Genomic DNA, 13,997 nt, shown 5'->3' on the forward strand with positions numbered 1-13,997 from the left:
AAGAATTAATTTCTTGATATCAATAATTCATTTGTGAATAAAAATCAGAATGATTTCTTGCAATATATTGATGCATGCACAAAATCAGAAATGAAAATGAAGATCTTGATATCAAGAATTAATTTCTTGATATCAAGAATTTCTGATTGAAAATCAGAATGATTTCTTGCAATACATTGACCCTCGAAATCAGAAATGAATCCTTAATATCAAGAAATTAATACTTGACATCAAGAAATTAATTCTTGATATTAGAAAATGTGAATGAATATTAAAACGGTTTGCGATATACATGTGGATTTTGTGAAAGGAAAAAAGCGAGATCCCGGGAGCGAGATGTTAATGTTATTTGTATGACAGCTAATTGCTGGATTCACCATTTATTTTTCATTCTTTCATCTAAAACAGACTATAATTTCTTGTATTGTTTTTCACATGTGTGTACAGTTCTATTGATTGATGTTCTAGGGGGGGGGGGGTGGCGTGAGATCGATGTTTAGGTATTTTTAATCGATATGTCATGCCAACTCCCCCGCCCCTAGATCCTGCATCGTACAGATCAGAAATATGCCTAAGACTTTGCAACATCTCTCTAAAGGGAATTTGAATTGCAAAATGATGAAAATGGTCAACACATTTTCGAAGTCTCAACCTGAAAAAAAATAAAGCATGGTAAAAATGAATAAGTGATTTTGTATATTTCCAATATTTCCCAACTGAAAATTAACTTACTGAAAACACACGTTCGTGATACGTGTCATTTTCAAGTGACCAAACATTAAAGCGGGAGTTCACCCTGACAAAAAGTTTATTGTAAACATAGCAGAACTTAACCCTAAAAAGACTGGGGGGGGGCTGATTCAGCCCCCCCCTCGACATTTTTCGCGATAAATCCGCCGCGCGAAATTTTTTGACCGCGTTGCTCGCTGACTTTTTACTTTCAAGTCTCGCGCAACTTTTGAGACCAAAATTGTGACCCCCGGGTACGCGGTTCCAAAATTACGCAACATTTCGTAAGTGCATGCAGACCCCAAATTACTCAAAAACGTGAATTTGTGTACAAATCCAATGCAAATAGTGTTCTTAGCCAAAATTCATAAATGTATCATTATTTTTCCTTTTACTGCTTAAAATCAATTAATTTTATCTTTTTTATGGTCGAAATAAAGTCCCCGACAATTTCCATTGAAAAAACAATAAAAAACAAAAAGTCGAAAAACAAAGAAATACATAAGAAATTTAGAAAACAATAGAATACATTAGAAAATAAATGTGATTTTGAAATTTTTTAAAAATCAATTTGATCAGATGCCTATCTAGAGTATGTGAAACAAAAATTAGCATTTCAGGGGCATTATTTTATTAATTAGAGCAAACTTATGATTTTACGCATAAATTAGCATAATTAATGAGACATGAGATTTTTTGCAGAATTTGATGTTACAGTTTTGTAGATAATGCCATGGGTAACGCATGTGCCAATTTTCGTCGCGATCGCGCGATCGACGGCCGAGATCATAAGGGGGGGCTGAATCAGCCCCCCCCCAGTCTTCTTAGGCGTCGAAATAGCCCAGTCTATTTAGGGTTAAACATAATGATAAGCATTGATGAAAGTTTTACGAAAATCCATCAAAGACTTTAAAAGTTATTAGAATTTGTATAATTTTTTTTTATTTGTATAGTCGCTGATTGAAAAAAATGAAAAAAAATATCAATGAAATGTCCGTCACCACCCAAAGCAATCGCTCTCATGGCTCATGTTTTAAAATGACCTCAGTGGCTGCCCAAATGATACCCAAGAGAAACGATTTTCATCTCATGTTTACCTGATTTAATGGTTCAGCAAATCTTGGCAGATTATCTAAATTTGTTGTCGAGTGTCCTGATGACAGATCTAGCCCAGCTGCTTCACCCAAGGTATTACGCAATGTACCTTATATGACGAAGGAGGTATCACTTGCTTTGGCTGTAGCTTCATTTTTTTTTCTTAAAGAGTTCATAGCAAAAGCCTAAAGGTATATAAAATATATTTTAACTCGTTAGGACCTCAAAAATTTTTAAAACATTCCTAATGGATCGTTCATGAATCTGAGATTTTTGTGACTTCTATTTCGTTTTATTTTCTTTCCCGCGGTTGTCAGAAATATGCGTGATTTATATTTAATTTTGGAGAACGGGAGTCCGTACCGAAAGGTATAGGGCAAGTCCAAGAAAAGGTCACCCTAGAAGGCAAAATTTCATCTTTAATTTAAGAAGTTATCTTTGGTGGGGTAAGAAAGCCCAAATGTTGAATTTTAAAATTTCATTAAGAAAAATTTGATAATATGCATATTTATGCTAATGTGGGGCACCTAATTTGCATAATTGGTAAAATGGGCGTTACGTATGGGACAATTATAAAAACTCATAGAAAATGAAAAGAAAACTTGTGAGATTTAGTCATAGGTGGGACATGGACCCCCTAACATCTTATTACTTTTGGGGGAAAAAAGTGGTGTCATCTAATTAATTATGCAAATTAGGTCTTGTCCAAGGATGGAATGTCCCATACGTAACATTTTGAGGACGTTTTTTTAAGTTATTTCTCATAATACAATACTTGTATTGTTGCATCTCTGGGAAGTTCTAATTTATAAAGTATGAAAATGTTATACCCAAAAAAGTTTCAAAAATAGAGTTCACCTTTTAATTAAAAGTTAATTAAAAAATTGTTACGTATGGGACAACATGTTACGTATGGGACATTTACACACAATGTCAATGGGGAGATTTGTGTACAAAGTGAATGGAGAAAAACAAATTTCAAGAGTGCTCTAAAAAGTGATTATTTACCTTTTCTTTAGTTTTTAAAGACTGAATTGTTATGAATACTGATTAATGAAAGCAATTGAAACAAAAAAATTGTGAAAATGGAAAAATATAAAAAAATAAAAACAATAGAAATACATAAGAAATTCATGAAACCATGAAAAAACAAGAAAAAAAAATGTTGAAATGGCTAATTTCCTCTTCAGTCATATCAAATATGTCTCAATAGAACATTTTAAAAGACTGAAACTCTTTTGTTATCTCCATATTTTAAATTATTTCAATTTTTTTAATTATGGGGAAAATTGTGTGCGTTCTCTATGGGGACAAAATGTCCCATACGTAACTGTCCCATACGTAACATGTCATTAATTTGTTTAATTAGAGTCTGTAATTAGAGGGATTTCGCTTATGACATGAAACTTGCCTTAGATATACTAGAGTATTGTGACTTTTATCACAGTAAGTTACAAGTTGTCAAATGAAATACTTTTAGAGAATTCTCAACTTGAAAAAAATGTTTCGAAAATTGTCTTTTTTCTGCGTCCCATACGTAACGGCCCATCTTTTCCCTCTAAAAGGTCAAGATCAAGGTCAAATGTCACCATTTTTTGCATGATTATTCTTTTACTAGATGTCTACCATCATGAGGGTATTCAATCTAATCGAAGTCATTTAACACTATTTTTCAGGTCATTAAAGCCTCTGAAATGTCCCATACGTAACACGCGCGAATTCTTGGACTTGCCCTATATTAAATATATTTTAATTCATCAACACATCAAAACAATTTTAAAACATGTCCTGATAGATCGTTCATTAATCTAAAATGTTTGTGACTTTTGTTCTTTTATTTTCATTTCCGCTGTTGTCAGAAAATTGCGTGCTTTATATTTCTTCTCGGAGAACGGGAGTCTGTAACGAAATGTATATCAAATATATTTTAAATCATTAACACCTTAAAACAATGTTAAAACATGTCCTGAGATAGATCGTTCATTAATCTTAGATGTTTGTGACTTCTGTTCTTTTATTTTCATTTCCGCTGTTGTCAGAATAAATGTGTGAATTTTATTTCTGAGAGAGTTCAAAGCGAAAGGTATATAAAATATATTTAAACTCGTTAGGACCTCAAAACAATTTTAAAACATACCTAATCGATCGTTGAGATGTTTGTGACTTCTATCTTGTCTTATTTTCTTTCCCGCTGTTGTCAGAAAATTGCGTGTTTTATATTTCTTCTCGGAGAACGGGAGTCCATACCGAAAGGTATATCAGATATATTTTAATTCATCAACACCTTAAAACATGTCCTGAGATAGATCGTACATTAATCTTAGATGTTTGTGACTTCTGTTCTTTTATTTTAATTCCGCTGTTGTCATATACATGTGTGATTTTTATTTCTTAGAGAGTTCAAAACGAAAGGTATATAACTGTGAGGCCCCTCCAAAAATAGGGCACCCCTACAAAATTCACTCAGCTACTTATTCACATATACCACCCATTCATTATTGTGTATTATATAACCCTCAATTAGAACACTTGCACACCCCTATTTTATAGTAGAGCAACCCAAAACCTCCATCTCAGTTGTCAAGCATGTGGTTGGTCATCATTACCTTGTTGATGCCCATACAAGCTACATGTGACTGACAATTGTTTCTCTCTTCATTATTATTTACAGGTAAGAAAAGATACATTTTTATTGTTATTAATACCCAAAACTGTTGTATATATATATATATATTCTGTTTATATGATTGTAATGATACTTTTGTTGTATGATATGTCTTCCTGAAAGTATATAGACTGATTGGGTAGGATGAACATTATAATTGAGAGTATACTGTTATATATCACTGACATCTCAATACAGAGATATTCACCAATTAATAGTTAAAACATTAGTTATAGTTGTTACTGAAGCTTTTGGTATAGAAATAGAAATAGGTATTGATCAGTATATTATTTTGACATTTCCTTCTAATGTGTACTTGAACTGTATATAATATTAGATTCTGTAGTCAGAGGTGCATGTGCATATACCTATACCATACTCCTTTGTTCTTGTTCTTCTCAAGAAAGTATCTGTTATCAACGTGTTATGTAAATAGGCTCTTCAACTTTCAGCTTGTTACCTTGACTCCTGGAACTTGTGTTTACTTTTAAGATATGTTAGGAGTTAGTGGTAGATTAGGGGTTATTAAGCCATATAGCATGCTGGAAGACATTGTTAGTATGTTAGAGTATATTGGTTACTGATTCCAAGAGTGAAAGAGTTAACTTGGAGAGAATTAAGGGATCACCTCAGAAATGGCAAGGGATTCTTTTTGGATGTCAGAACAAAGAAAGTTCTCAAGTTGTACATAAAAGTTCCATAAGAATCAGGGACCATCTTAACAGTTTAGACCTGAGGCTTTAGGATGTATTCCCCTGTATCAATTGGCCATGTGTTCTCTTATCATTTAGTCTAGTAGTTCAGACTTTATTTCATCAATGTTTGGTTATTAGAATTAGAGACTATTAATAAGAATTAGGAAGTATTCTCTAATTCATATAATTTAGACTGATTGTTAGCAGTTATATTTGTATTGATTTGAGTACTTACATTCGTTTATTATTTAAGTATGTTAAAGAACAAGTGAATATATTATATAATCATAAGTTGAGAAATTAGTTTGATAGATTATGTCTATTCTTGATATTAATTGTTATTTGAAATGGTTCTTGTGACATTCTTTTTAATAAACGTACATGTATGATCATTACCTTGTTGATGCCCATACAAGCTACATGTGACTGACAATTGTTTCTCTCTTCATTATTATTTACAGTTTAACGCCCATCCCACCCAGGGAGGGGTAACATTTTGGCGACCCTGCCAGGACAGCAACTTTCGATGTAAATCTTTAAGACTGCTGTCTAAGGACGACCACCTGGAATCGGTGAGGATGCGACCAGGCCCATTTGAAGTATAAACATCTGAACTCAAATCATTGATGCTGTGAAGGTGACTGGAAGAAAGCTGTGGACAGGGAACTGCAAGACTACCTAAAAGAGTTCTAAAAGGGCAAACCAGTGGTAGTTGGACCAGTCAGAGGATCCACAGCATAGCTTTCGTCAACATGGCAGACATCGAGGATTTGGTGTTCGAGGTGGAGGAGGCGATATTTGGTCTGGCAGTAGGACAACTGCCAATGGTTTGCACCCATCTAGCTATCCCATCATCGGAGACAGAGGGGAAGCCCAGGAAGTTTCTGGTCCGTCGACTTCAACGGCTAGTGAGGGAGCTGGGAGACAATGAGGCTGGTGCGGCCACGTTGGCTGCATTAAAGGACATTCTGCAAGGGTTGAAGGACGAGAGTCTAGAAGAGGTACCAGACTTGCACCTGCCTGTTGTAAAAGATGCGGTGGAGGAGAAGCCTTCAATTCCGGTTCCGGTTCAATCCATGCAGATGATCAGAAAGGAGCTGCGAATCAGTGGTCAAGTGGGTGATTCGAGTCACAAGGACAGGCTTACTCTATCTAGCCTCAACCACCAGATAGATGCAGCCCTTTTGAAAGGATATTCAGAAGCTGAGGTGGTTGAGAGTGTTCTAAAGGCCATTCACCCCAGCCTAAGGCTTCGATCGTATTTGGAAAGCTGCTCCAACCTCAATCTTGGTACTCTAAAGGCATTTCTAAAATCGCATTATCAGGAGCAGGATGCAACTGAATTGTATCAAGAGCTTTCTCAGGCAACCCAGGGGAAGACTGAATCAGCACAGAGCTTCGTGATGCGGGCTCTGGATCTGCGCCAGCGGATAATCCGAGCCTCCGAGGACACAACAACTGGGCTGAAATATGACGTCAGCCTGGTGCAGAATATGTTTATTCACACGATCATTACTGGGTTGTGCAATGACCAGATCAGACAAGATCTTAAGTCATCTTTGTCTGTCGCAACCAGTGATGAGGAACTCCTGGAAAAATTGCACACTGCAGTTGCCCTGGAATCAAAGCGGCAACTGAAAGCTGGGATCAGACCCGCAGCACGGGTGAATGTCATCACGGAGGACAATGCAGAACCTGCAAAGCAAAGGAATAAGAGCCAGCACCCGGAGTTTGAGATGATGAAGGGCTTTGCGGCACAACTGGCCGAACTCAAAGCGTGTGTGGCAGCCTTGCAGGATAGGACACCTGCACCGGGACCAACGCCGGCAGATGGCAGGCCGCCCCGGCCTAAGGGATGTGAGAGATGCCGAGAGCAAGGTCGGGGAAATGACTGCCGTCATTGTTTCAAGTGTGGTTCATCTGAACATTATGCCCGTGGATGCAGGAAGAGGAACCAGGGAAACGGGCAAGGGTCAACCCGAGGGGACCGGGTTTAACCCTAATTGATCAGCTCCCCAAAGAGAATGTGGCATTGAACCAGATGTACTCAACCCCAAGACCCCGGAAACTTGTTGAACTCGTTGGAGAACGCTGCCTGGTAAAATGCACCATGAACGCCATGGATGCAACAGCGTTGTGGGACACAGGAGCTCAGGTGTCTGTGGTGACAGACGCAAGGTGGAAAGAAAAGCTACCTGATGTTGCTCTTCAGAAGGTAGATGATCTACTTGGACGTGGACTCAGGGTGGCAGCTGCAAATGAGACTGTCATGCCTTACATTGGATGGATTCCAATTGATTTGCAGTTGTCCTCTAGGAGCCCAACGTTGTCGGTGCCATTCCTTGTTGCGACAGATGACCTCCGGGAACCCATCATTGGCTCCAATGTCATTGGAGAAGTAATTAACAATTTTGATGGTGATCAAATCCCACTCAGTACTCTACAAGCATCAATTCCAAACCTATCCGAAGACAAAGCCATGAAGTTGTTGAACATCATCAAAGCAAGGGAGACTGAAGAGATCTGTTTTGTTTTGACTGGAAGGTCAGTTGTGAGAGTACCAGCCAACTCAACAATCAACCTAGCTACTAGAGTACGAGCCAGGTCTAACACCAAAGACACCCAAGTCTTATTTGAGCCCAACTGTGATGGCGAATGGCCTGAGGGACTGGAGATTGAGCCGTATCTACTGCGACTTCCTCAAGGGAACTCCTGTCGGATTGACATTCCTGTTTCAAATCATTCTGACCGACCACTCGTCATTCCATGCCGCACTATACTAGGCCAGGTACTCCATGTTCGTTCTGTGTTGCCTGGCTACCCTCCACCTGCACGTGATGAGATGTTCGTCAACACTAGTTCAGTGTCTGCAGAGTCTGCCGACTCTTCAAACAATGACCAGACATTTCAACTCCCCCATTTGCCTGAGGAGCAGAGATCAGTAGTACAGGAGTTACTCAGACAGGAAGAGGCAAGTTTCTCTAGGGGTGACAAAGATATGGGTTCAATTCCTGAATTGCAGATGACTCTGAGACTAAGCGACGATACTCCAGTGCAGCGTACTTACCAGTCTATACCACGCCCATTGTATCAGGAAGTAAAACTGTACCTACAGGATCTCCTGGATAGAGGGTGGATCAAGAAGTCAGAGTCCCCCTATGCATCCCCGGTAGTCTGCGTGAGAAAGAAAGATGGAGGATTACGTCTCTGCATTGACTATCGTGAGCTGAACCGGAAGACGATTCCTGATAGACAGCCGATCCCTCGTATGCAGGATATCCTTGACAGTCTCGGAGGAAATCGCTGGTTTACTACTCTGGACCAGGGTAAGGCGTACCACCAAGGCTACATGGCCGAGGAGAGTCAACCAATGACAGCATTCGTAACTCCATGGGGACTTCATGAATGGAAACGGATTCCATTTGGGTTACGGAATGCACCAGCAACCTACCAGAGATGCATGGAGACAATTCTTGATGGCTTGAATCACAACATCTGTGAGGTATATCTTGATGATATAACTGTGTATAGCCAGAGCTTTGAAGAACATCTCACCCATCTTAGAACTGTCCTGCGACGCCTAAGTGAGCATGGGGTAAAGCTTAAACCATCAAAATGTAGTCTCTTCCAGAGCGAAGTCAAGTTCCTGGGAAGAATTATCTCAGCAGAAGGGTATCGAGCGGATCCCAAGGAGACACAGGCCCTCACAACCATCAGAGATAAGAAGCCAGAGACTGTAGGTGATCTGAGGAAACTTCTGGGTCTCACAGGCTACTACCGAAGGTATCTTCAGGACTATGCCAAGCGGGCGAAGCCACTATACGAGCTTCTAAAATCACAGAATCCACCAAGTACCCCGAAGCCTAGAGCAAAGTCTAATAAGTCGGGAAAGAAGCAGCAACATGGCCAAGCTCCATCCAGTACTAGAATTATATGGACTCAGAAGCATCAAGCTGTTATCGACTCTATGATTGAGGAGCTTATCAACCCACCTGTCATGACCTACCCAGAGTTCGACCAAGAATTCATACTTCACACAGATGCATCACAGGAAGGTCTTGGTGCCGTGCTTTATCAGAAAAGAGAAGGAATGTTGCGGGTAATAGCATATGGATCCCGGACCTTGACCCCAGCAGAGAGGAACTATCATCTCCATTCTGGGAAGTTGGAATTTCTTGCTCTGAAATGGGCCATAACAGATCATTTCAGGAGCTACCTCCTCTATGCCAAGAACTTTGTGGTCTACACCGACAACAATCCTCTCACGTACATCCTTTCAACAGCCAAGTTGAATGCAATAGGACACAGATGGGTAGGTGAGTTGGCAGACTTCAACTTCACCATTCGCTATAGACCTGGCAAGCAGAATGGAGATGCTGACGCTCTCTCCAGGATGCCAAATGACCCTGAAGATGCTAACCAGACCTTCTCGGAAGAGATCTCGCCGGACGTCATGGGAGCAGCCATCCAGGGGGTTCAAATAACGGAGCATCCATATTTCTCCTTAGCCCAGTCTTTACCTCTTGATGTCGGAATCACAGGGATAGATGCAGAGATGCAACCAGCTATCTTCAGTCCAAACGAAATCAGAAGAGCTCAAGCGGAAGATCCTGCTATCTCTAGAATTCTATCTTACAAAAAGAAAGATAGATGGCCTAAGACTCAGGAGAGAAATGGTGAATCCAAGAACACCACCACAATGATGCATGAATGGAGAAATCTGAGGATGGGAGACGACGGGATTCTCCGACGGCACACTAAAACCAAGACACAACTAGTTGTACCTGAAAAGTGGTGGTCCCTAATTTGTGATGAACTCCATGGGAAGATGGGACATCTGGCCACAGACAGGACACTCCATCTCGCGAGGGACCGTTTCTACTGGCCCCACATGGAGAGCTACATTAGCACCTACATTGCTAGCAGGTGTAGCTGTGTCAAGCAGAAAGTACCAACCAGACAACCAAAGGCTCCACTCGTTCCAATCATCACCACTGAACCATTTGAACTTGTCAGCATTGACTTCCTTCATCTCGAAAAAAGTAAAGGAGGGTTCGAATATATTCTCGTCGTCATGGATCATTTTACGAGATTTGCTCAAGCATATCCAACTTCAAACAAGTCTGGGCGAACTGCTGCTGACAAAATCTTCAATGATTTTGTACTGAAATTTGGCTATCCGAGGCGTCTCCACCATGATCAAGGCCGGGAATTCGAAAACAATCTCTTCGCAAGGCTGAGGGAACTGACAGGTGTTGGGCACTCAAGGACTACACCATACCATCCCCAGGGAAATGGTCAAGTGGAACGCTTCAATCGCACCCTGCTGTCGATGCTGAGAACTCTCACTGATGAACAGAAGCAAGATTGGAGACAGCATCTAAACAAAGTAATCCATGCCTATAACAACACCAGGCATGAGACTACTGGGTTTTCTCCACACTACCTTCTCTTTGGGCATTCTCCTAGACTGCCCATTGACTTGGCCTTCGGTTTGACCCCTGCTCAGTCCATTCCGCCTCGTGACCTCGGAGAGTATGTGCGGAAATGGAAGGACAGACTCAATGAGGCTTATGCTATTGCCAGGAAGAATGCACAGAAGTCGTCAGAGAAAGCAAAGCAGCATCATGACCGGAAGACTACTGCAAACGTCATTCTTTCGCCTGGAGATCGAGTGCTCATCAAAAACTGTAAACCAAGAAATGGTCCAGGTAAGCTGAGAGCTTATTTTGAAGATGACATCTACGTGGTAGTTGCGAGGAAGGATGACTTGCCAGTGTATGAGCTGCGATCTGAGAGTGGTGAAAAGAGAACCCGGACTCTTCACCGCAATCTTCTCTTCCCCTGTGACTCGTTGGAAAGCAGCCAGACGACACAACTTCCCACTACAACTAAGAAGGTTAACAGACGCTCTATTAAGAAGGAAGAACAACGTGAGAAATCCCATCAAGCAGAATTAGACAGCTCAGATGACGAAGATGCATACTTGACTGAGTATTATCGTCGAGCAACTTCTGATGCACTAGATGAGACAGCCAGGGTAGACTCACCGCTGGCAGAACAGGCACCTTTAGACTGCTCTGACCCGGTTGAGGATGTTCCTCTGCGAATTCCTGAACCTGCAAACCGTCTCCATGAGGGCACCACTCTTGATGGAAGTACTACTTCTGAAAGAGGTCAACCTTTACCAGACCCAACAGTGACTGTAGACAGAAACCAGCCAACAGTGGAAGCATCTAAGTATCCCAGAGCTGATGCTTATCTTGATTTGCAGCCAACCGGACTGGATGAGATGCAGCCTGTGGACAACTCAACAGACCAGGTCCTTACACCGGATGAGGTTAACTTGCCACGATGGCCCGCCAGGGATCGACGACCTCCCAACCAATTCACCTACAGTGGACTCGGAGAACCAGACAGGCAAAGTATGAACTCAAATATAGGTGGAATGTATGTCCACATGCCCCCACAACAGACGGTGTATGCCCCAGAATATGTGCCAAGCAGTAATAACATTTACTCTTACCCCAACCAAGGTGGAGTATATCTAAATCAACCATCACAGTATTCCACACTGAATCAGCATGTGTACCCGAATTTCGTGTGCTAAAGAACTTTGATTGAAAATCATTTCCGAAATTAATAGTTTTGGAAGAACTATTTAATGATCAGATAGAGATTTGTTTTGGGAGATGAGATGCACAGAAACTTAAATTAGACACTGCGCAGTTGGGATAGAGACATAGGCATTTCTAAATTTCATTTTTTATAGTTATATAGCTATGAAATGTAGAATGCATTGGTTATCAGGCATCTCTCTCAAGTGATTTTTTTTAATGGACTGCTCAAACACACTAATTGTGCTGTATGAATTTTTTTTTTTCGTATAAAGATCTAACTGATCGAGAGTTGTAGACTATCAGGAAAGGCCGCCTGGTATGTTTACACTTTTCACGCAATGTTCTTAAACTTGCCATATTTAGGATATTATTCTTCTGCGAAAATTCATTGAGTAGACATGTGTTTATACACAACCATTTTGTATACAAATTTATTCAGAATTTTGTGTCAGGAGTAATCCCCTTGATTACTTGGACAGCCGTTTTTGGATCGATATTTTGTTTTCGTTGATTAGCATCTATGTATTTGTTACTTGTAAATATTGTCGTAAATGTCGAGGACGACATTTCTTTGAGGAGGGAAAGATGTGAGGCCCCTCCAAAAATAGGGCACCCCTACAAAATTTACTCAGCTACTTATTCACATATACCACCCATTCATTATTGTGTATTATATAACCCTCAATTAGAACACTTGCACACCCCTATTTTATAGTGGAGCAACCCAAAACCTCCATCTCAGTTGTCAAGCATGTGGTTGGTCATCATTACCTTGTTGATGCCCATACAAGCTACATGTGACTGACAATTGTTTCTCTCTTCATTATTATTTACAGGTAAGAAAAGATACATTTTTATTGTTATTAATACCCAAAACTGTTGTATATATATATATATTCTGTTTATATGATTGTAATGATACTTTTGTTGTATGATATGTCTTCCTGAAAGTATATAGACTGATTGGGTAGGATGAACATTATAATTGAGAGTATACTGTTATATATCACTGGCATCTCAATACAGAGATATTCACCAATTAATAGTGAAAACATTAGTTATAGTTGTTACTGAAGCTTTTGGTATAGAAATAGAAATAGGTATTGATCAGTATATTATTTTGACATTTCCTTCTAATGTGTACTTGAACTGTATATAATATTAGATTCTGTAGTCAGAGGTGCATGTACATATACCTATACTGTATACTCCTTTCTTCTTGTTCTTCTCAAGAAAGTATCTGTTATCAACGTGTTATGTAAATAGGCTCTTCAACTTTCAGCTTGTTACCTTGACTCCTGGAACTTGTGTTTACTTTTAAGATATGTTAGGAGTTAGTGGTAGATTAGGGGTTATTAAGCCATATAGCATGCTGGAAGACATTGTTAGTATGTTAGTGTATATTGGTTACTGATTCCAAGAGTGAAAGAGTTAACTTGGAGAGAATTAAGGGATCACCTCAGAAATGGCAAGGGATTCTTTTTGGATGTCAGAACAAAGAAAGTTCTCAAGTTGTACATAAAAGTTCCATAAGAATCAGGGACCATCTTAACAGTTTAGACCTGAGGCTTTAGGATGTATTCCCCTGTATCAATTGGCCATGTGTTCTCTTATCATTTAGTCTAGTAGTTCAGACTTTATTTCATCAATGTTTGGTTATTAGAATTAGAGACTATTAATAAGAATTAGGAAGTATTCTCTAATTCATATAATTTAGACTGATTGTTAGCAGTTATATTTGTATTGATTTTAGTACTTACATTCGTTTATTATTTAAGTATGTTAAAGAACAAGTGAATATATTATATAATCATAAGTTGAGAAATTAGTTTGATAGATTATGTCTATTCTTGATATTAATTGTTATTTGAAATGGTTCTTGTGACATTCTTTTTAATAAACGTACATGTATGATCATTACCTTGTTGATGCCCATACAAGCTACATGTGACTGACAATTGTTTCTCTCTTCATTATTATTTACAGTTTAACGCCCATCCCACCCAGGGAGGGGTAACATAACATATATCTTACATGTAACTCGTAAGGACATCAAAACAATTTTAAAACATACCTAATCGATCGTTCATTAATCTGAGATTTTTGTGACTTCTATTTTGTTTTATTTTCTTTCCCGCGGTTGTCAGAAAAATGCGTGATTTATATTTATTTTTGGAAAACGGGAGTACATAA

The 13,997-nt window shown here is 39.4% G+C and overlaps 1 protein-coding gene and 1 pseudogene across 1 annotated transcript; one reads left to right on the plus strand and one right to left on the minus strand.

Annotated features, from left to right (window-relative positions):
• The window catches only part of LOC121417302, a 35,156-nt pseudogene that overhangs the window by 19,316 nt on the left and 1,843 nt on the right, over window positions 1-13,997 (minus strand).
• On the plus strand, window positions 4,253-7,342 carry LOC121417303. The gene is made up of 2 exons (XM_041610958.1): window positions 4,253-4,495; window positions 5,646-7,342. The coding sequence occupies exon 2, from the start codon at window positions 5,937-5,939 to the stop codon at window positions 7,179-7,181; it is 1,245 nt and encodes a 414-aa protein (XP_041466892.1). The 5' UTR covers window positions 4,253-4,495; window positions 5,646-5,936; the 3' UTR covers window positions 7,182-7,342.

This window comes from Lytechinus variegatus, chromosome 6, assembly GCF_018143015.1.
Source record: "Lytechinus variegatus isolate NC3 chromosome 6, Lvar_3.0, whole genome shotgun sequence".
In the NCBI taxonomy this organism is placed as follows: Eukaryota; Metazoa; Echinodermata; class Echinoidea; order Temnopleuroida; family Toxopneustidae; genus Lytechinus; species Lytechinus variegatus.